Below are 22708 nucleotides of genomic sequence, written 5' to 3'. Positions count from 1 at the left end.
AGAGCCAGCCTCCGAGGAGCAGGGGGACCAGTGCACCTGGCCGCTCAGTGAGAGGCTGCAGCTTGAGGGGAAGCAGAGACTGTGACGGCGGGAGAGGGGGATGCCGAGAAGGGTACCCCACACCCCTGCTAGGTCACACGGGAAGGTCATGGCAACAGCCTCACTATAATGTAGCAGAGGAAATAAATTCTGTTTGCTGTTTAAACAGGGAAATCCTTGACCATGCAAAGTAGCCTCCTAAAGATGGAAATGAAAGACAGCCATGGGGGCGAGAGAGAGACAGAGACAGAGACAGGGAGCGAGAGAAGAAGACAGAGAGACACAGAGACACACAGAGACAGATAGACACAGAGAGACATAGAGAGAGATATAGGCACAGAGACACACACACACACACACAGACAGGGACAGAGACAGAGAGAGACAGAAACAGAGAGAGATAATGACAAAGAGACAGAGAGAGACACAGAAAAATGAAGACAGTCAGAGAGAGACAGACAGACAGCAAACACAGAGACAGTGACAGAGACAGAGAGAGAGAGTCCGGGACACGATGCTCAGCCAGCCCCACTGCCAGCCCCACGAAGGAAGCCGCTTGGGCTCTCCAGCTCCGGGGAACAAAGGACGATGTGGACAGTTCGTATGATTATCATTTGACGGAGGGAGAAACTCCTGAGTGGCAAGGCTGAGCGGTGGGCCTGAGTCTCCAGATTCTGGGCTTCGATCCAGGTAGCTCGACTCTAAAGTCACCTCTTTCTGCCAAAATACCGCTTTACTGGAGGAGGCTGGTTATGCCTTGTCCTTTGTGAACTGTCTGTTTGGACGCCTCATTATTCTCCAGCATCACGATGCGCCACAGAAACAGAACCAGTAGGAGACCCAGACATGCGATGAGAGGGATTTATTTGAAGGAATTGGCTCCTGTGATCGGGGGAGGGGGGGCTGGCAAGTCCAAAATGTGTAGGGCAGGCTGTAAACAAGCAGGAGCTGATGCTGCAATCTTGAGGAAGAATTTCTTCTTCTCTGGGAATCCTCAGTCCTTGCTCTATAGGACTTCAACTGATTGGACGAGGCCCACCCTCCTTATGGAGGGTAACCATATCTCCTTTACTCCAAGTCAGCTGGTTGGAGGTGTTCACCACACCTAACAAACACCTTCACAGCAATACCTGGATTGGCGTTTGATTGACTAGGTGCTATAGCTTAGCCGAGCTGGCACAGAATGCTAACCAACCATCGCAGCTTTTGCCCCAGGCTGACACTAACTCCTCAGTATTATCGCCATGAGCTCTGCTGTGCCGCACGCACACTTCCACAGTCCTCATTTCCCCTCTCAAGCTCGGGTCACTACGTGATGGCCCTCACAGGACAAGTGGGGAGCAGCTGCTCCTTTGTGCTGGTGAGAGACGAAAAGGGAGTGCCAATTTTCACTTATCTGGGAGAAAGGGGTCATTGGTCCAACAGGTTCCCTGTTATTTTTCTGAGTCATCACCAACTAAACAGTAGGTGTTTAAATAATTCGTAAAAGGCAGATTGAAAAAAAAATTACTTTAAAAAGCAACTAAAGTCCTAAAAAGTAATTAGAACTAAAAAGCAAAAGCTAAAATCCATTCCATCAGCAAAGACTTCAGTCCACGTGAAATATAAAGCCCAAAGCCCTTAAAGCCTCCAGAGCCAAAGAGCACAAAATCTGTAAGGAACTGAAAAAGATCAGATCTTTACATGAAAGAATAATCTTAACATTGACTTAAAAAAATACTTTCTTTAAATACTAGGAAGCAACTGTCAAGCACCAAGAGTGGTTTTTAAATAAGAAAAGTTTTTACACTCGTAAGACGCAGCTTATATACGATCTCCTTTTAAAATAGATTTGAGCAAGGCACATATTGAATTGGATAGTTAAGATGAAGATGGATGTGTAATAGACCAGGAGGTCTTTTGGAAGGTAGAAGAATTAAATCAAATTTAATGAATATATGAGAGCTGAATTTGGGTTTGAGCTTCCTGGCAACCAAAGCAAAGATAGAACATAAGATCCTTACCATTCCTGTTTTAAAGCAAATATTCTCAAAGAGGCAGAGGCAGTATTACCCCTAAGGTGGTGAAAATTGGTTCATGGGGGACCAAAAAAAAAAAATCTTACTTTGCTAATGTAAAAAGCATAGATAGTCATAAAGTACTTACATATATAGTATATGTTGTTGAAACTTCTTGATGGTGAATAATTAGAAAACAATGTTTAAAAAGGTTCCTTAGGGGGCAGTAATGAAGAGGTTGAGAAACACTGTTTCTGAGTAAAAGGAATATGTCATCGTATCTAGAGCGGCAAGCTGTCCCCTCAAAGCTCATTCTAGATGGAAAGTCTCACGAAGATACTTGATGACACAGAGGTCTGTTTCTCCTTGACTACAATTTTATAGCCCAAACTTGATTTAAAAGGCAAAAAAAAAAAAAAAAAAAAGAAAGTTGTGTCTGCCTAGTTTGAGAGGTTTTGTTTTTGTAAATACACTTGCATTTCTATAATTTATATTAGTAAATTTCTGTAAGACTTGTAAAAACGTGTCCAGTCTTCCTTTTCTAGCTGTTGTGTTTGTCACCAACTGTCCAGCTCTGGAGCCCAGGGAGGCCGGCCTGGAGGCTGGGGGGCTGGGGCTGAGGGGGAGGGAGCCCCTGGCGAGGCCAGGGAGGCCGGCCTGGAGGGCGGGACCGAGCACGCCCTGTGCTCTGGTGGAACAGGAAACCTGCACCAACAGCGCCTACACCACGAAGTCTGCAACCACCACCCACCCCCCCTCCCCTTTTAGTGTAAAAGGAGCCTGAGTGCTGACTCGGGGAGGACGGTTCTCCACGACGTTAGTCTGCCATACTCTCGCTCTGCTGGCCTTCCGAATAAAGTCGCAATTCCTTGCCCCAACTCCCCGTCTCCCGATTTACTGTCCTGCCGTGTGGCGAGCAGAACGAGTTTGGACTCGGTAACAAAAGCAGGACAGAAACAGCGGCTTTTATATTTGACACTGAGGGATAAAGACATACTTCGTCAGACACTGTGAATCTTTTTAAATGACATTTTATTTTTCATTGTCAATGATTAACTTTTGAGCCTACTAGAAGAGTATCATGATTATAGTGAATAAAAAAATATAGATGATAGAATACAAATATTAGGTTATACATTGTTAGTTTTTTTTTTTTAACTCATTGTCCACGAACATTTTTAGGACGTCAGCTTTGAAAAAAAAAAACCAACAAAACTTTATTTCCTTTTTTTTTTTACACTTCCCCCACTTAAAACTTCAGGACACACACTGAGAATCATTTGCAGGCACCTATTAACAGAAGGACCACAAAAACGAAAACAATTTCTAAAGACCATCATATATACACACTTTCTGTACAGAATGAGGACAAGAAGGAATCACCTACTTAAACCATCTAATGTAGTACTCATGTTTTTTTTTTAAAAAAAAGAGAGAAAACTGATCTTCCTCTACTCAGGTTTATTTTTCCACTTGATCCAGTATTTTTAATGTTGTTTTCACTCCATAAATTAGTAACTGTTCAGTAGCTGAGAAATATCCTATTTTAAATGATACCGAAGGAATTCAGGAACTTCCCCGAAAGGGCTGACCTTAATCGCCTGGTGGAGGTTGAAGAGACAGTCAATCAACACCATGTTACACAACCAGGTGCAGCGAGGGGGTTGATAAAACATCCTGCAGGAGGAAGCTGGGGTTCGGCCCGAGCAATGAGGGCTCGTAAGCTCACTTTCTACACAGGTGCTCCAGGAAAAGCCTCATCGCTCCTTACTGGGCTAAACTCACATCCATCAGGCTCTTGGCTAACGTGTCATTTGGCACAAAAAGAACAGACTTTTGGGCAAGACTTGGGCTCTGTCAAGACAGACAGACTCAGAAGCCTCCAACTTTGATAAACACGACAGCATATCCCAGACCAATAGCCACCTCGCCCCACGATGCGAAAGGCCACGCACCCCACGGCTGGAGCCGAGCTCCTGTTAAAGGAAAAGCAATTGCGCTAAGTGTCAGACATCCTGGGCCCGGTGAGGTAACCGGCAGGCGTGGAAGAAGGCGGGAGCGGGGGAGGCTGACGGCTGGCCCTGCAGACGGTGCCGCGGTTTCACTGCACGATCCCGGAGTCCACCGAGGTCTGCTTGCGGGTCGTCTTGGGCGGGGGCGGGGGCGGGGTCTTGCTGGGCAGCGGAGGCGGGAGATGCTAGAAGACAGAAAACGCACATTGTTGACGCTCCGACAGGAAAGAAATGGCCTCTTGGTAGGTCTGACCTGGCCCGGTGGTGGCGAGGGCAAGTCAGTCTGCACCCCTGGGCAGGAACTGGGAACTGGGAACCGCCCCCTCCCTGCGGCGGGGGCTGGCAGGTCTGCTGCTGGTGGCCACAGGCCTGTCTCTGATTAGCCGCTTTTCACAAAGCACTTCAGGCGTCTGCACAGCCCCTGAGAAGGGTGACCACTGGTCTTCACACATGCGATTTTTTAAAATCCACGTGCGACTGATCTAGGGCCCCTGGAAACAGACCAGTTTCAGAGCTGGGCAGTGTACGTGGTTAAGGACAGGTGAATGTGGGCAAAGCAGGACCCAGGGCCACCCAGGCAGCCTGGCTGTGCCACAGCTGGGCCTCCCTTGATCAGGACCCATGTGTCCCTCTTCATGACCCCTGAAGACGTCCCGAAACTGTTCAGGGACAATCAAGTCCTCTGAGGTGCTCTCCAGGGGTGGGTGAGAGGCCTTCCGTGCTCTCTGAAATGGAAAGGCCCCACTAGAGCGGGCCGGCCAGGCGATGGGCACCAGTGGTCACCATTCCAAGTCACCCACTGACAAAGGAGTTTTTCATCCACAGTCTCTTGCAAAACTGCAAATGGAGGGGGATGAACAAAGTTAGGAGAAAAGGTATAAACTCTTCATAAGAGAAGCACAGGATGTCATGAAATGGGTGAAGCCGTGTCCCAATAAAACTTTATTTACAAAAACAAGTGATGGGCTGGATATGGTCCATGAGCCACAGTCTGCGTTAGATTCCCAGGAATGAATTTACAGCTGGAAAGGTGATGGGAAAAACTGAATGGACCTGCCAGGGTGTGACTGGTGGAGGGCAGCTGGTCCCTTGCCCTGGGAACCCTCACGCCCATCACGGACACCGGACATGCACGAGAGGTTAAGATGTGTTGACCAAATAGGTAAATGAATGAGTGAGCGAGTGAACAAGTGAATGAATGAGTGAATGAATGAGCAGATGAACAAATAAACAGCAGGAAAAGCGCGGGCACGCCGCAGGTAGAACACACCAGAATGAAACCACAAAGCACTGTCCTCCAACGAAGGGTGAGGGTGGATTTTTAACAGCCTCTCCGTGGAGGTTCACATTTAGCTCAATGTGAGAAAAGGTGTTTCAAGGACATAATAGTGATGAAGCAGTCTCTTGCTCACTGCCCAGATTTCCCCCTGATTCGCAACAAATAAATACGGAAGTGATCTAGGGCCTAACGGAGAGTAGGGAATAAATGCAGAAAAGCAGAACTGATATGAGGGCATTTAACATTACAACAGGGGCAGTAAAAGAATTGACTTGTACATTTTTTAAGTTGGTAAGAGCACTGAAGAGAAGCACCGATTTCTGGGTCTGATAAATGTTGCTTGTTTACTCGTGGAAGCCACAGGTGACACAGGGCCAGGCCAACAGCCGGACACAAGCACATGCTCTGGGTGCCCCTTGGCGCCAAACACGAGCATGGCGGGCTCTTCACTTCTGAGTGACATGATGGCTCAGATTGTTGGTTCCAAGAGCCATTCTGAAAGAAACGACAGCTTAAAGGGAGAGGACTAGAGTTAACTATAAGCCCGGGGCCAGTCAGTGAGAGGGATGGGGATGTGGCTCATCCCCATATAGGATAAATCATCCTTATTCTACAATGGCCCCCTGAAACCCTACTGGTTCCAGTGACGACATCCAAACCCACAGGCGGGCGTCCTGCATGTGCCCTCGGCTGCAGGTGAACCAAATAGGAAGCCAACAGCAAGGAGAGTCGGGTCATCAGTGGAGTGGAATTCACCACTCCACTGTCAATGGGGCCCAAGCGTGTGTGCGCGTGTTCTTCCCTCCGCCCACAGTGGTGGCATCGGTGTCTTAGACGATGCCTCCCAGAAGCTGAGATGATCAAATGTTGCTGTTGAGTTGATTTGTAACAAAAATGAATTTGCTCCCACTTCCAAGTTCTGAGTGTTCAGTTCACGGGGGTATGGAGACCAGGGCCGGGGTGGGTGGAGGTGGGGGGTTGTTTTTCCAGTAAAATCAAGATATGAAAGTAAAGATGTCATCAGTTGGCTAAGCTGTTAGGAAAACAACACCCCAACCAGCCAGTGTTCTCTCTCAGCTCCCTGTGTCTCCTTTCATTCTAACTTGTAGTTGAAATCTGCAGGAAAGAGCAGGCTTACGTTTCTTTAGTTGCTATGAAACATTCCAGCTTCCTGAAAAGCCACCATGGGGCACCGGGTCCCTTCACCAGGGCTGGTCCCCCGTCGTGGCACCTCTAGGGCCAGAGGGTAGATCTGAAAGGCACTGCAGCCTCACAAGGACAGTTCATCCCTCCAGCACCAAAGATGGGGCCCCTCTGCATGTTTAGTTTTCTTGCACAAAAGGAATAATTCAATAATATTCTGTAAAGAGATCCCCTCTCTCTTCCACTCCTCTCACAAGAAGAGGGAGCTTTTTTTTTTTCCCAGTGGCTTAAAATAACAAACAAAAAAACATAAATGTTTGTTATTTTAAGCCACTAAAAAAAATAATAGGGAGAGGGTGTAGCTCAGTGGTAGAGCACATGCTTAGCATGCACAAGGTCCTGGGTTCAATCTGCAGTCTCTCCATTAAAAATAAATAAATAAAAACTTAATTACCTCCCCCCAGGAAAAAAAAAATTTAAAATAATAATACATGTTTGTTATTTTAAGCCACTAAAAAAAAGAAGGAGGAGGAGGAGAAGGAGAAATAATAAACTTGGAATTCAGTGAAAAAGTCTCCAACAATAGCAGTGGCCAGGGCGAGGGTGGGGCTGCCTGCAGGAACAGCTGGGACAGGGGCTTCTCGAGGGCCGGGCTGGGGTCCCAGAGGAGCACGTCCCTGTGCAGCGCAGCATCGACCAGCTTCTTAAGAAAGTCAGACAGACCTCTCCATCCCAAAGCTACTTTTCAAAACCAAACTGTCATAAGAATTGCACCCCAAGTGGAATGCCCTCGCAGGTCAAGCCTGGCCCTTCGATCCACCGGCTGGAACATCCCCCTTTGCCTTGTTCTGATGACACAGGAACCATGGGTCACACACCCGGGTTCTACCCCTAGCGACCTCTTTCCTCCAAATCAAATCTCCGCCTGCCCAGAGTAAACACGCTAATATCAGGGAGCAGGTTTCTATTTTGTGGAGGGAAGGACATGAAACCCCCGCGATTCCGAGTCCTGACTTACCCTCTGGTGAGGAGGCGGGGGTGGGGGCGTGGGTGAGCCCATCAAGTCCAGGTTCTCCGTCAAGGTCCCATAGTCGGCCGTGGTGCCTTTGAGAGGCAGAGGGGGCGGAACCTCGGCCACGTCCAGCCCGGTCATGCCATTCAGCTCCAAACCTGGAAAAGTGGGTGGATTCGAATCAAACCCACATTCCCACCTGGCGTGAATGCACACCGGCTGCTTGGTGCTCTCTCGGGAGAGGCAGGGAGGCGGGAGCACTTCATCCCACAGAAATGCTGGTTCACAGGGCAGAGGAGAGAGCAGGGAGGGGCAGGGCACGCAGGGCTGACATCCCCTCCCGAGGGCACGTTCTAGAGAGAGAACACTAACCGCCATGAGACCCCTAAAACCTGAGCTTAAGGGAGACCAGACCACTGGAAAAACAGCCGATCCCGCCTCGGCCCCCCTGCCTTGGTGGCATCTACACAGCTCGGTGTCACAAGGACTGCCTAGACTTAGAGGTTTCAGAGCCCGGCCAGGACTCTGCACCCCGCCTCCTGCATGCAGTGACTCCCTGGGGAGCTTCACTAAGCCACGTCTGATGGTGCAGCCCGCAGCCAGCCACCTGCCTTTCAAAACCCTCACAGCAGGAAAACCCGTGATTGTACGAAATGAAGTTGTTAGCAGTGGCAGCCCCTGAGGTCACTGCCTTACAGACACCAAGGGGGAAGCCCAGTTGATTTCTAAAGCAATCCGAACGGGGGTCGTTTACAAGCGGAGGAGGGACGATCATTAAGACAACGTATTTTCTCAGACTCTTAGAAAGAATTTGTCTTTTATGTTAAAGAGAGAAAAATGGACATTGTTGCTGCTGGGTTTCTTTTAAAGTTTTCCTCGATGATCCACGTGGTTACAAAAAAAATACCCTCCACGGCCTAGGAAGAGCTGTGTCGATTCACCAGGAAGCCCCGCAGCTGACTCAGCAGTGAGAAGGCCTGTGACCGAGGGACTGCCCTCGTGACCGGCTGCTCAGTCGTTTTCACTGGGTTACTTCTTTAAAGATGCCATTTTCACCATTGTTAAGTGTACACGTCGTGGCACTGATCACACTCATAACGCGCTGCCACCGTCACACACACATCTGTTTCATCACCCCACACACAAAAGTTCTGCCCACAAAGCAGTGGTTCCCCCTCCGCCCTCCCCACCAAGCCCTGACAATCTCCAGTCTACCTTCTGTCTCCAGGAATTTATTTTATTTCATATAATTTGGATCATCTAATGTTTGTCTTGGCTTACTTCACTCAACAGTGTTTTCAGGGTTCCCCTGTGTTGCAGCGTGTACCAGAACTTCTTTTTCTTAGTGGCTGGATAATATTCCATTGAGTGGATGTTTCTCTGGATGCACGTTTTTGATGAACTATTCATCAGTGGATGGAGATTTGGGTTGTTTCCACCTTTGGGCTACGGTGGGTATTGCAGTTATGAACACGCGCGTGGAAGTATCCGCTTGAGTCCTGGTTTTCAGTTCTCTGGGGCAAATGCCCAAGAGCCGACCTGCTGGGGCACATGGAGGTTCTGTGTTTCACTTCGAGGAACCACCAAAGTGTTCTCCTTAGCAGTTGCAGTGGTGCCCGTTTTCAACTATTTATAAAAAAATTTAATAAAATGTTTTTGAAGATCATTTGGTTATAGCATAAGGATGCGAAGCCATGACACCCAGAGACCGTCTCCTTTCCAGCGCCCAGAAACTCTCAGCGCCTCAGCCTCAACTGCTGTTGTAACCTTGACTCAAGACTGACCGGATGCTCTGGAATCACCACTGCTGCCCTTCAGCAAGAAGGAAGCAGGTGCTGAGGACAGGCGTTTGCGGCCCTGCACAAGCCGCTCCACAGCGCAGAGCGCCCGCCCCCGGACTCCTCCGGCCGCTGGAAGGCAAGTGGCTTCTCCTGGCCTCGCCTGCTCTGCGGCCGCCCTCACTCCCTGCTACCTTCTTGCTGCCGGGATTTCAGCTCCCTGGCCGGCCTGACCTTAGTGGTGGAAAGCTGGTTGCCAGCTGCAGCGGGTTCCACGGCATCCCTCCCCGATTCCCATCCACCCAGATCCCCAGAATATGGCCTTCTTTGGAAATAGGGTCTTTGCAGGTGTGACTGTTAAGGATCTCGAGGTGAGACCACCCTGGATTTGGGGTGGGCCCTAAGTCCCAAGACTAGTGTCTGTAAGAAGAGGTGAGAACACGGAAACACAGAGAACAAGGCATGTGAAGAGAGAGGAGGGACTGGAGTGATGCTGTCACAAGCCAAGGAACACCAAGGATGCCACCAGCACTGGACGAGTCAGCACAGATTCTCCCTGAGCCTCCAGAAGGAAGCAAGGCTGTCGATGCCTTGATTTCAGACTTCCAGCCTCCCGGCTGCGAGAGAATGAATCTCTGTTGTTCAGGCCACCAAGTTTGTGGCGATACACTGCAGCCCCCTAGAAACTGGGCAAAGCTGGAAAGCAAGTTATACCCTGAGCCCCTCAGCACAGCCCGGAAGTGGGTCTTCCCTTCCTGTTCCTCTTGGACACAAGGTCCCTGTGGGCGGCGTGATCCTGTGACAGGAAACGGGGGGCACTCCCTGTGCCTCCGTCTCCCCAAGGGCACAGGAGGTTTGGAGAGCCTGGACCAGCCCCACCCCTTTCGCCCAGGACGCCAGGAGCCCGCGACGGGGCTTTGGCCTGATTTTCTTTGCGGACACTCCCCGTAAGTCAGGTGCCTGTCAAAACTCTCTCCATCGGCTGGAAGGAGAGGAGGTGGGTCTAACTTCAGAGCCTTCGGTCAAGGGGGAGGTCACAGAACAAGGTCATGAATTCGGATGTGAAGGTCCCACTTACTGGACTGCAAACTGAAGCTGAGCTTGGCCCGCGGCGTGACCGGAGGGGGCGTGTGCTGGGAGGACGGCGACGACGGGGACACGGAGAAGCGCCTTTCACTCCCGATGACGTTGATCACCTGGCTCTTCGGTCTCTGGGGCCGCAGGGGACTTATCTATGTCGGAGGGACAGAAGCAGAGTTAGGGTCTGCCACGGGCTGAGTTATGTCACCACAAAAATTCAGATGCTGAAGCCCGAACTCCCAGGACCTGTGAATACAACCTTAGCTGGAAACAGGGTCTTTGCAGATCTTCAAGTTAAGATTTGGTTATTCTGGTGGGTCCTGATCCAATCTGATTGGTGTTATTATATAAGGGGGTAATTGGGACACACACCCATGCACACAGGGGCAGTGTAACAGGGAAGGACAAACCTGACTCCGTATTAGATCTGCTCCTTTGGCTCTAACCCTGGGCTTAGTCATGCTTAGTCATGCTGGTTCTGCACCTTCTATAAAAGAATGCTGCCTAGAGTCTGAAATACACAGGGTACCTATCCTGAAGGCTCTGACCTGTAAGCGTAGGACACTTTCCCATTCATACAGAGATAAAAAGTTACAGAACAGAAAATAACACGTCTTACTGGAGGTTTACAGGGACATCACGACCTGACCCAGGTGGTCAGCGGCAAGAACAAAGGATTCCAACACCAAGCAGTTTGCAACAACCACCCACACCCGCTCCCCTTTTTAGTATAAAAGGAGCCTTAATTCTGACTTGGACGAGATGGTTCTCCTGGACACTATTCCCCCGTATTCTTGGTCTGCTGGCTTTCTGAACAAAGTTGTTATTCTTTGCCCCAGCGGCTCACTCCCGATGTGTTGGCCTGTGGTGTGGCGAGCAGAACGCGCCTGGGCTTGGCGACAAGAGCACCGTGTGAAGATGAGGGCAGAGGTCAGGATGACGCTTCTACAGGACGAGCCACGCCAGAGACTGCTGGTAGACCATGAGACGCTGGGGGAGGGCCTGGAACAGACTCCCCTCACAGCTCAGAGGGAACCCGCCCTGCTGACACTTGGAGCTTGGACGTCCAGCCTCCAGAACCGTGAGGCAGCCAAACCCTGCTCCCTAGGCTGCCCAGTGTGCAGCACTTGGACACAGCAGCCCAGGGATTGCAGGCCTCCCGGGAGACTCCTCACCCAGTCGGGGGGGGGGTGGGGTGGGTGGGTGTCACATCACGTGTTTCTGGAGCATAAATGTGAGACAGCAGAGTCCCGCATGGGCCACTCAGAGCAGGTGAGAGCACACAGGGGACGCTCCAAAGGGTCAAGAGTGGAATCAGAGACCAGCTCAGCGGCCAGCACACCGCAGGCTCCTGGCTCCTCGGTCCTCCTTGGCAGGTACGTGAAAGGCTAGAAGCTTACTGAAGGATTCCCTTTACTCACTCCCTGTCTCCTTGCTCACGCTACACTATTACTGGGTAGGGATGCTGTCTGCTTTTCATCGCGCTTTTTCCTGCCAGTCTCTGACTTTTGGATGCACTTGACTTTTCCCACCTAAGCCTTCTCCTTGTTTGTAACACCAAGAAGTTTTATTTCTCTATTTCTGAGAACTTGGTCTCAGATCATGAGGCCTCGGGGAGCACGAGCAGTTCAAAACACTGTGAAGGAGGAGTAATTAGAAAAGTTATTAACCCAGCAGAAAAGGGGGAATCAATATCTCCCCTCTGGGCCAGGCGGGGCAGGCAGGCAGGGCTCCCAGGCTGGTGCTGGGGCTTGATTCCCGGGCCTGGTGGGTGGACCTGCTGGTGAGGGCCCGCGGCAGAGCAGGTGGGGGGCAGTGTGGGCCCTAAGTGGTCTGCAAAGGTAGGGCCTCCCTGGAGGCTACCGAGGCTGGAGGGAGGAGAAAACGGCTTACGCCTTTTGGTAGGTGGGGTGAGGGAGGGGACACTGGCCACCCGGCTGCCTTCCAGAACGATCCTGTGCCAGTGAGGCAGACTCTGGATGCCAGGCGTCATCCCTCATCTGCAGGAACCGGCGAGGTCCCTGCAGCCCAGCTGCCGTGGGAGGCCGGGGTAGCCTGGTTGACCTCGGGGCCCTGCCTGGGTGCGCGTGTGTGGGAACTTCTTGGGGCCCTGCCTGGGTGCGTGTGTGTGGGACCTGGCGACAGGGACTCAGGCATTGCTGGGTGCGTCTCCTATCGTCCCGACCCCATCCTGACGGCTCAGACAGCAGCAGGATACTTCACTGGGGAGATGCACACTGCACCTGGAGGGCCCCTCTCCTGCCCAGGCTCTGAGAGGCTCAGCTAAAGGGCATGAAATTACTGATGATGCAGATTCAGGAAGGAAGCTGAGCTCAGCCCCGCAGAAGTGTGGGGAGGCCCAATGGATGCAGAGCAGGGCAACCCCAGAGGCCCAGAGCGCCACTCCAGGAGTGGGGCTGCCGCCGCCACCCAGCAAACCTCCCTCCCACAGACCCCACCGGCGCACCTGCTCTGTCCGGCAGCTCTTGGCCAGTCCCATGCACGTGGGTGACAGGGAAGAACAAGTCTGACCCCCTGTTGGCTCTGCTCCTTTACCTCTAACCCTGCGCTCTGTTGCCCGCGCTCAGTCATGCTGGCTCTGTGTCTTTTGTAAAAGAACGTTGCCTTGAGCCTGAAATGTACAGGGCAGCCCATGCTCAAGGCTCTGACCTTTAAGGGCAGAACACTTTTTCCTTCATATAGAGATAAAAAGTTACAGAACAGAGAATAACAGTTTGTCTTGTTGGAGGTTTACAGCGACATCCTGACCTGACCCAGGTGGACAGCTCCAAGAACAAAGGATTCTGACACCAAGAAGTCTGCAACAACCACCCACACCCCCTCCCCTTTTTAGTATAAAAGGAGCCTGAATGCTGACTTGGGGAAGACGATTCTCCAGGACATTAGTTCCCCACCTTCTCAGTCTGCTGGCTTTCTGAACAAAGTTGTTATTCTTTGCCCCAACATGTCATCTCCTGATTTATTGGCCTGTCGTGTAGTGAGCAGATGAGTTTGGACTCGGTAACCCATGGAAGCTGGAATAGGAAACAGGCTGCAGGTGCCTAACTGTACTCACAGACTTGGCCAACACCTGTCACGCTGGATCAAGGACAGCAAGTCTGCCCACAGTGAGAGGTCAGATTTCTGGCCCCTCGAGCTGCAGCTGTGGTCATTCTGAGAATCCTTGGAGGCTGGCATTGGGGGGGGGGTCAAGGTTCTGGTGCGTTCTTGTGGATTTGCTGAGGGTACTCCAGGCCAGCTACTGGGGGCCCCACTTTGTGCTGAACTCAGCCCATCTTTGCTAGTGGTGTCTCTGCAGGAGAGCAGAGCCACGGCGGGGAGGGACAGAACTTGTACTGTGATGGCCAAGCCAGGAACGTCCTTTGACTTCACACAACTTAATTCTCATCAGCTCTGTCACTTGGCTCAAATTCTCTGAGGCCCTCGATTTTAACAACTCGAAGTAGAGCTTAAATAAAAATGTATGAAAGACTTGCACAGTGTCTGCACTCAGTAAATATTCAAAAAATGTTTCTGTTAATTCCTCCACCCAGTTACGGTGTCGGGAAACTTGAGAGAAAGGCATGTTGGCCAGTCCCAGCAGGGTTGCTAGCTTCTCAACTTCCCAGAAGAGCGGACAGGGAACACGGGATGGTCGGCAGAAACCTCTTAGCCCCCCTGTGGGAGGTCCTGCACCTGAGTGCTTAGTACTAGCCTCTGGCCAGTCCCTCCCCAGGGCCCCCCACCCTTGGGGGCCTGCCTGCTGCACAAACACACAGCCCAAACGCCTCACAAGGGCGTCCGCCTTCATGAAGACCGTAGTCGCAGCTCTGGGGTCTCCTTGACCAGCGTGTGACTGCTGGTCTCGGTGGCGCGTAATCTGGATGAAACATACCCTCTGGTGATCAAGAAACAAACAAGCAGTGAAGCAGGTCTTATGAAAAGGTGGTCCCACCCGAGCGCTCTGATCAAGCAGCCCTTCAGTGACAACCAGGACAGGTCGTGGGCTCCCACCCAGGGGAGGCACACCCCTGGCCGCCGCCTCTCTTTCAAGGCGGAGGCAGCCCTAAGCCTGACTTAACCTTTGAAGCTGACAGCCTATGAGAGCCTCTTCTTTATTTGTTTCCAGTCTACAAATAGCACTTTCTGAATAAAGTTCATCCCAGAAGCTGTCTGTGCCTCATCTTTGCGCTCAGACTCTAACCGTCGCTCTGCGCTGCTGGGAGTGGCAGCCTGCAGGTGCAGCCCTGGGACGAGAGCGTGCTGCCTGGGTCTCAGGGCCGTCACACACCCCGGACTCGGGATGAACGAGAGTCCCTGCTGGGATCCGTTTTTAATGTCAACTAACTGGCACGCGTCCTGTTAAGTCCCCGAAAATCCTTCTGAAAAATGGCCAAGGGATTTAAGCAGGGAGCAGACGAGGCAGGGAGGATAACACAGCACACGGGCAGCTGGCACCGCCCCGCGGGAAGGGGCTCCGGGACACTGGCCGAGCAGATTATAACACCCGGGCAGAAACTGTGGCTTAGCGATTTCTGGTCAGGAAGGGGCGAGGGAACAGTGTTAGCTGGGCACAGAGCACAGTTTTCTGACAGCAGAAGCATTCCTGTTCACCTCCTGAGATGTCTGAATGTATCATGGAAGCAAGTCCAACTTGGCTGGAAAGCCTAGACCCATGTGGGTCCTGCTGACAGCTGGCCCCGCACTGACCCCTTTCAGGATGGAGGATGGAGGCGAAGACAGGCGTCCTCAGAAGAGAGGCAGCTCTATTCTGCGCCTCTGGATGCCAGTCAGCATCAGGTTATATAAGGGGAGGGCTGCGGGAGACGCCAGAGTTTTAAGTGACTATTTCATAGCCAATTCAATGAAATCCAATTGACAGCCCCCTTGGCTATATGTAGAGGAAAGACAGGTCCCGGCAGCTACCGTACAGCGAGGGAGGGAAGGCTCCCTGTGAAATTACCGTTTCTGAAAGGATCACAGCCTCCGACTGCTGCAGGGGAATGTCGGTGGGTTTAAATTCTTTATCAAATATCTCTTGATGCTTGCTGTTCCTTTTTTCCTTCTTCTTGTCCTTCTTCTCTTTATCCGGGTCGTCCTTGTCCAGCTTGTCCTGGGACCGGGAGTGCATTTTCTTTGGCAGGAGCGGCTCCAGAGCGAACCTAAAGGAAATGGTTCTTTAAATCATTGACATCTTAATAGGACAACCGCTGCTGTTCACCCTGCAGGCACACATAACGTCACTCAACGTGAGCCAAGCGCTGACCAGGAACTGCCCAATTTTACAAGGAAAGAAATGATTTTAAAAGGGAGACCAGTGGAGACTTCGGTATGTATTACTGATTGCAATCATTGTGGTTTTGCTTCTCGATAAAAATAAACTGGAAAAAACAGAACACCTGTAGGACCATGGGGGAAACGCGAAGTCTGGCTGGATCCGTGATGACAACATCCAGCGACTATTGTTCATTTACGAGGGGAGGGTGGTATTGGGGTCTATTTCAGAAGGGAAGCCCTCATCTTTTAGAGATTCATACTGAAATATTCACGCATGCAGTGAGGAGAAGTGGACAGATGCTCAAGCAGGGGCCATCTGTATTGATACACAGGGAGATGCCTCCGTGAGAAATGAGCCAAATGTGTGGAGATGCCCTCAGTTCTTCAGCCGAGAACCGAGCTTGAAACAGAGGATGTGGGTTCCAGCTCTGCCACCTACTGGTGTCACTGCACGTCCTCTGACCACTGTGGGCTGGATGGCCCCATCCACAAAATGAAATGAAGTGAAAATGGTATTTGAGAAGAGATATGATCTCTTAAAAGAAGCCAGAGTCAGTCCCGTAGGAAAAACAGCCTGAATTGTGATTTGATTAATGTGTTTTCAGAATGTGGCTACCCATTGGTCCCACACGGTGAAGAGAAGCAAACGGTCGGCCACAGGGGTTCACGGAAGCCCCCCGCTGCCCAGTGTCCAGGCAGTCCCTGAGCCCAGTGGGGAAGCAAACCCCAGCCCCCGAAATGCGGACGGTCAGGACCGGGGTCTGGGGAGCCTGCCCTTGGGAGCTCTCAGTCCCCACTGCGACCTTCCAAGCCTGACTTCCTGGAAGGCCTGGAGACTAAATTGGCTTCTTCAAGGGGAGACTGACTGAAAGAAAAAGAAGCGTGGAAAGCCAATCACATTTTCATCCTTGCTGTGGTTTCTTTTAAACTCATTTGTGAATGGGACATTTACAGCAAAACCACTGCTCTGATTAAAAAGATCATGACAGCAATGTGGCTTACCAACACGGGAGAGGTAACGTGGAAATCGACACTTAGGTGCATCATTCACAAAACCACATTTCAAATCCACAGGAGATACAGATGGCCAAGAGCAAGAATCACATTTCCTAACTTTTGTTTCTCCCAATAAAACTGGTCGGGCAGCAGGATTTCAACAGTAATGGTACTGAATGCAGGCACTGATTGTCAATAGCTGCTAACAACACTGGAAGAGAGTCAGACACGATGTCCTTCTGAATGAAAGAACCTATGAAGTTGTCCTGTCCCCAGATCAAGCCTGAATCTGATCAAGCCACTAGGAGTGACCACCAGTCTGCAGGAAATACGCAGAACAGAGATACACATTCAGTAACACTATAGGGCGTGCAATCAGCAAACTCCAGGCTACATCAGAAAGCAACCTAGATTCTTCAACAAATGAATTATAAGGAACAGAAAAGAAAAAGGTAGAAGGGGAAACTTATTGATGAAAAGAGAATGAAAGAACTGTATCAACCAACCACAAGGTGAATATCTTATTTGGATAGGTTTCAAACAAACCGAAAAAAAATTGACATTTATGACACAACTGGAAATTAAAACCAGTACTGGATGATAATATGGAATGACTCTTCATTTTTCGCATGTGATAAGGGTAGTATGATTGCGGTTAGAATGCACACTGAAATGTTTATGGAGGAAATGACATGATTTTGAGATTTGCTTCAGAGTAATATGAAGGAGGTACAGGGTGGGGCATAGACTGAAACAGCTGGGCTAGGAGTTGAGGTTGCTGAGGTTGGCTTATGGGTGGGCACAGGTCCCCATTATCTCTTCTGTCCCCTTTGTTCATGTCTGAAATTTTCCATAATAAATACTTGAAAATGACTGATGAAATACACCAGTATTGACTGTGATCATTAAGGCATTCTGGGACACCTGGACTTTTCCAGCTGGATATACAAAAACCAATAAATCAACACCCAGAAGGCGTTAAAGATTATATCTATTATATTACAAGCAATAATCAAAAATCTTCATGATTTTATTCCAGGTTTTGCAGAACTTGTGATAATTCATGAAGGAAAAAAGAAAAAAAGGATTAGTGGACATCTTTTAGCTCAGGGGAAAAACCTGTGCTGTGAAATCCAGACGAGTGTATAAAGAACAAAGAGGAAGACAGGCTGAGTTTAAAATTTTTCACATTATGAGAAGCAACTACTGGCAGAATGAACTTTATTTGGCACATTACCTGCACTGTTTGGGACCAAAGCTTCATTTCCTCCACGTTTGCTACGTAGGTAAGGGTGGCAACCCTGAGAATGCACAAAAATCTGGACTCTGATAAAGATGGCTTCTAGTTCAAGGCTAAACAGATGACTCCTGGGAAGGAGGCAACAGCCGGAACTCATGTAGTTACACGTGCGGGACACCAGTCTTCTGCCTAAAACCTCTGGATCTCTTTCTACCCTCCTTGCTACATTTCTGGAAATATAAAAACCTTTTCATAACTAGCCTGGGGATTTTCTTGGGGAGAAGTCAAATTAAATTTCTTTAGCAATCTTGCTCTAAGTGACAAGCACACATGATTTAAATACTTCTGAATGGAGAATTTCCATATGGTCTTGGCCTTATAAGGAACAGACACTGATAAAAGTTACTGTTATGAAAAAAAAATGTGGGAACAGTTTTCAACCATCCATTGGGCACACTGGTCGGTGGAAACCACGGGCACTTGGATTGGAACTGTCCCTCGGGGTGCCCTGGAAGTTTGTGTCTGCACGTCGCAGGGGCCATGAGACTACGGGTTTGATAGGATGATGGATTGTAAACCAAACGGGCTTGGATAAACCCCACACTGTGCAAACTGGGTGGTAAAACAATTAGAAGATTTTCTCTGATGTTTAAATTGCATGTGACATTTTTTCTTTCAGTATAATCAGAACAAACTTTCCATGTACGCAACCCCAAAACACACCAGAAAAGTCAATATTGAAGTTCTCTTTGCAGGAGACAGCGGGAGTTCAGTGAATGTTTGTCTATTCCGTTCTTGTTCCCTTTTTAGTTGCTCTATGCCATCCTGTGCTTGAGAGAAAAACTGGGTCTCCAAAAATATCTTGCAGAAAGAAGGTGGCCCTTCCAGCCTACATGGGTGTGACAGCCCTGCCCTTGTATGACACTTTGGAAGGGAGCAAATGATGAAAAGTACAGGCAGACAGCTGGCAAGAAATGCACCACGTGCTTCTGGGACTTGTTGAAAAGGACTGAACACTCACTGGAGGTTTTAAGATTTCATGGAAATCTTACCAAAGTGGTACCCAAAGTCAGAATTTTTTCTCAAAGACTCACAAGACCCTGCGAGTCTTAGTGGGCCCTATGGTTGTAGAGTCTTGGAGAGTCTTCATTTCAAAGAGAGTCTGATTTGTACAAATCCTCTCAGTTGTGGTGAAACAAAGCCAGGGCCCCAAGTGGCTCCTCCAGGCCCCTCACCCATCAGACTCACCCATCAGAGCCCGGCCTGGAAGGGGTGCTGTCCGATGACAGGGACGAGACGGAGGCCACCGACAGGGGCCGGGAGGAAGAAGGCATCGTGAAGGATCGCACCATGGACCGGGGACGGCTGCCTCTTCTGTCATCCAGACTTGAGGGCTTGGGGAGACAGACAGAGAGGGAGAGAGACTTGGTCAGTGGTCTTAGCAGCCTGGAATCTAGACCAATATTGTCGATACTTTTATGAACAGTACATGTTCTTGTTCAGAGCTGAAGATGAAAATAATGGTATTTGGAAAGTTTTTTGAAATCGCATTTGATATTATGAAAAATACCAAAAAGAGCTGATTTTTTAAATTTTAAATGCAATTTTCTGTACCAAGACCACAATGCATCAACCTGTACCAAAGTCACATACTGATTAGAAATTTTAACTTATAGAATAATATCTATCATGGGACTAAAGAATTTGCAAGATCTTTAGATGAACTTTGTACATTTCTGCATACTGAAAAGCCATGCAGATCACCAAAATACATGGGTGCATAATGCCTGACCTTCTCTAGACTAAAATAAGATGCCCCAGCTGATTAACTAATTAATTGAAGGCAGATTTCCTCCCCTCCAGTGACTGGTACAATGGATTAGATGAGTCCATGGCAGAGCTGCTAAAACTCCTCCTACTCGCCAGAGAGTGGACGAGGGATGAATTCTAGAGAAAAACGGTCTCTGGATAGAGTTTTCCATCCTTCTTTGACATACCATTGTATATTAACAAAATAAGCACCACTGAAATACAGCACATGTCAACATCTAATTAGCTACAAAATGCCAGTGTACCCACACCCCTAGCCAGATGTTGGCACATCTGGGACCGCAGCTGCTGCAGAAGCTCCTTCCTTTAACCTGAGGATGCAGAAACCAGATTCCCATGGGGCACCCGTCTCTGTGTGGCTTCGACCTCCCTAAGCCCCAAACCCACGCCACCAAAGCTGGCATTTAATTCAGCCAATCACCTAGAGAAGACCTGCTTGGGACCACGGTTGATTACAGATTGTATAACCTCACTTCCAGGTCTGACAAGTGGGCCTGTATCTTAAACATATGTTTTGTATATAAAATACTGTTTGATCTATACGCTAACTCTTTAATGGTAAAAAGTTCAGAATTGTGAAAGAACAGTTTGAAGCAGGCACTGGTCAACATTTTCTGCAAAGGGCCAGATAGTAAGTATTTCAGGCTTGCAGGCCATAAAGGTCTCTGATCCAAGCGTGAAAACAGTCATAGACAATACAGAAATAAATGAGCACCTCTGTGTTCCAATAAAACTTTATTTAGCACCTCTGTGTTCCAATAAAACTTTATTTATAAGAACAGAGGGCAGGCCATAGTTTGCTGACCGCTGGCCCAAAGCAATATGCAGCTAGAATTTGCCAGCACGAAGGGTCTGGTCAGTCTTGGGCGTAGTACCAATGATGGTGTCATTGTCCATATCCAGGGAGACAGCCACTGTCATTAATTGGCTTTTATAAGGAAACTTAAAAGGAAATGGTTACTTGTAGATTCGCCCCAATTGTAAAAATGTTTCTGGAGACTCCAAGTCTACAATATCTTCTTCTCACCTTTTTTTAAAGGTTATATCTCACTTTATATTATTATAAAATACCGGTTACAGTCCCCGTGTTGTACAACTTATTTTTGCAGCTTATTTTATACCTGATAGTTTGTACCTCTTAATCCCCTGCCCCTAATGTTGCCCCTGCCCCTCCCCACTGGTAACCACTAGTTTGTTCTGTGAGCCTCCTTCTTTTTTGTTACATTCACTAGTTTGTTGTAGTTCTTAGACTTCACACATAAGTGATATCACTCAGTATTTGTCTTTCTGTCTGACTTATTTCACTTAGCCGAATGCCCTCCGAGCCCGTCCATGTTGTTGTAAATGGGAAAATGTCACTCTTTTTTATGGCTGTGTGGTGTTTCATTGTATAAATACACCACAGTTCTTTTTTAACCCATTCATTTGTGACGGACACTGGAGTTGCCCCTACACCTTGGCAATTGTAAGTAACGCTGCCGTGAACATCGGGGTGCATGTATCTTTTTGAATCAGTGGGGCTTTTTCATACATGTACCTAGGAATGGAGCTGCTGGGTCGTACGGTAGTTTTATTTTCAGATTTCTGAGGAAACTCCATACGGCTCTCAACAGCGCTGCGCCCATTTACGTTCCCGCCAACAGTGTAGGGGGTTCCCTTTCCTCCGCATCCTCGCCAACATCTGCTATCTTTGCGCTGACAGCCATTCCGCCAGGTGTCAAGTGGCATCTCGCTATGGTTTCGGTTTGCGTTTCCCTGATGAGAAGCAACGTGGGGCATCTGTTCACGTCCCTGTTGGCCGTCTGCACGTCTTCTTCAGAAGAATGCCCATTCAGGTCTTCTGCCCTTTTTTTAATCATTTTTTTTTTTTTGATGTTGAGTTGTATGAGAGGTCTATAGTTTTGGATGTTGACTCTTTCATTCATGCAATTTGCAAATATTTTCTCCCATCCAGTAGGTTCCCTGTTTTAACACGTTCAGACGGCAACCCAAGGCTGGAAGTGTTCATCTCGGCCAGCCTCTTGGCTGGGCCCTGGGAGCCTGTTTTGTGTCCTGTGGTCCCTGACCTTCCCAAGGAAGAGTCCTGCCTGCTACTCTAGGTGCCCCCCGACCACCCCGCCCGCCAGCCCGGCACCACTTGCCCAGCTCGGCCACTGGTCTGCTCTCTGGCATCTCCGTGCAACGCTGAACCCTCTGTACACTTGGAGTGAGACCTGTTTGCAGCCTCTGCCTTTCAAAACCCACACTCGCGCGGCAGCAGCATCTGAGGACGGCTCAGAGGTGGGGAATCAGCATTTCCGAAGCCAGGGTTTGTCTTTCTGAATCCCACCTGCTCGAGCCACCTACCAACCCAGGAGGGGCTGCCTTTCCCACCTCTCCCTGGCAACCGCCTCAGCTTGACTAAAACCCCATCCTCTCTGGGCCCAGGTGGGCGGCAGAAGGGAAGAGAGCCAGCAAGCAGCCTTGCACTCAGGTGACCTTTCTGGCTTGGCAGATGCTGCCTCTGTGGTCCATCGTCCACTGGGCACATGGAGACACAGTTCCAGGAAAGGCAGCTCTATTTACTGTGGAGAAGAAACACAACCCTTCTGACCTCTGGGTGCTGTGAGCCCCGTTGCTAAGAGAGCCCGGCATGACAGTTTCCATTTCTCTGATGAAATGATCTTCACAGCAGCCGTGTGATCCCAGCACCGAGTGAGTGGACGCACAGGAGGGAGTTGGTTATGGACCAGAAGGTGCAGACGGCCAGCAGGACAACCTCGTTTGGCTCTCGGGAAGGCTCAGAAGCAGCTGTGAGCGCCCCAGCCCCACCATAGAGGGCCGGCGCTGTCCCCCGAGGCAACCTTGAGTCCTGGTCGGGAGGCAAAAGCACAGGCGGGGAAGATGGGGAAGGATAAAAGAGGGACGGCAGAAGCGGGCTCCGGTGGAGGAGGGACAGAAGCCACTACTGGTCCTGCATTGGCAGGGCCCCCACTAGGTGTGGCCCTGGGCTCCCCTGGGCCATTCGCCTCATAATTCCTTCTTG

At 49.7% G+C, this 22708-nt stretch overlaps 1 protein-coding gene across 2 annotated transcripts in view; it reads right to left on the bottom strand.

Moving 5' to 3' along the window:
• Window positions 1–3227: 3227 nt before the first annotated feature.
• Window positions 3228–22708, bottom strand: part of DOCK1 (dedicator of cytokinesis 1) — a 484546-nt gene continuing 465065 nt past the window's right edge. For both annotated transcript variants that reach the window (XM_031460760.2, XM_064488534.1), the window contains exons 48-52: window positions 19102–19247; window positions 15304–15502; window positions 10339–10492; window positions 7489–7640; window positions 3228–4233 (exon numbers count right to left, since the gene is read on the bottom strand). In XM_031460760.2, the coding sequence (XP_031316620.2) occupies window positions 4138–4233; window positions 7489–7640; window positions 10339–10492; window positions 15304–15502; window positions 19102–19247 (747 nt within the window). In that variant the 3' untranslated portion in view covers window positions 3228–4137. The remainder of the gene's footprint in view (window positions 4234–7488; window positions 7641–10338; window positions 10493–15303; window positions 15503–19101; window positions 19248–22708) is intronic.

The sequence above is a fragment of the Camelus dromedarius genome, chromosome 8, assembly GCF_036321535.1.
Source record: "Camelus dromedarius isolate mCamDro1 chromosome 8, mCamDro1.pat, whole genome shotgun sequence".
Taxonomy (NCBI): domain Eukaryota; kingdom Metazoa; phylum Chordata; class Mammalia; order Artiodactyla; family Camelidae; genus Camelus; species Camelus dromedarius.
This window is presented reverse-complemented; position numbering and strand designations above follow the sequence as displayed.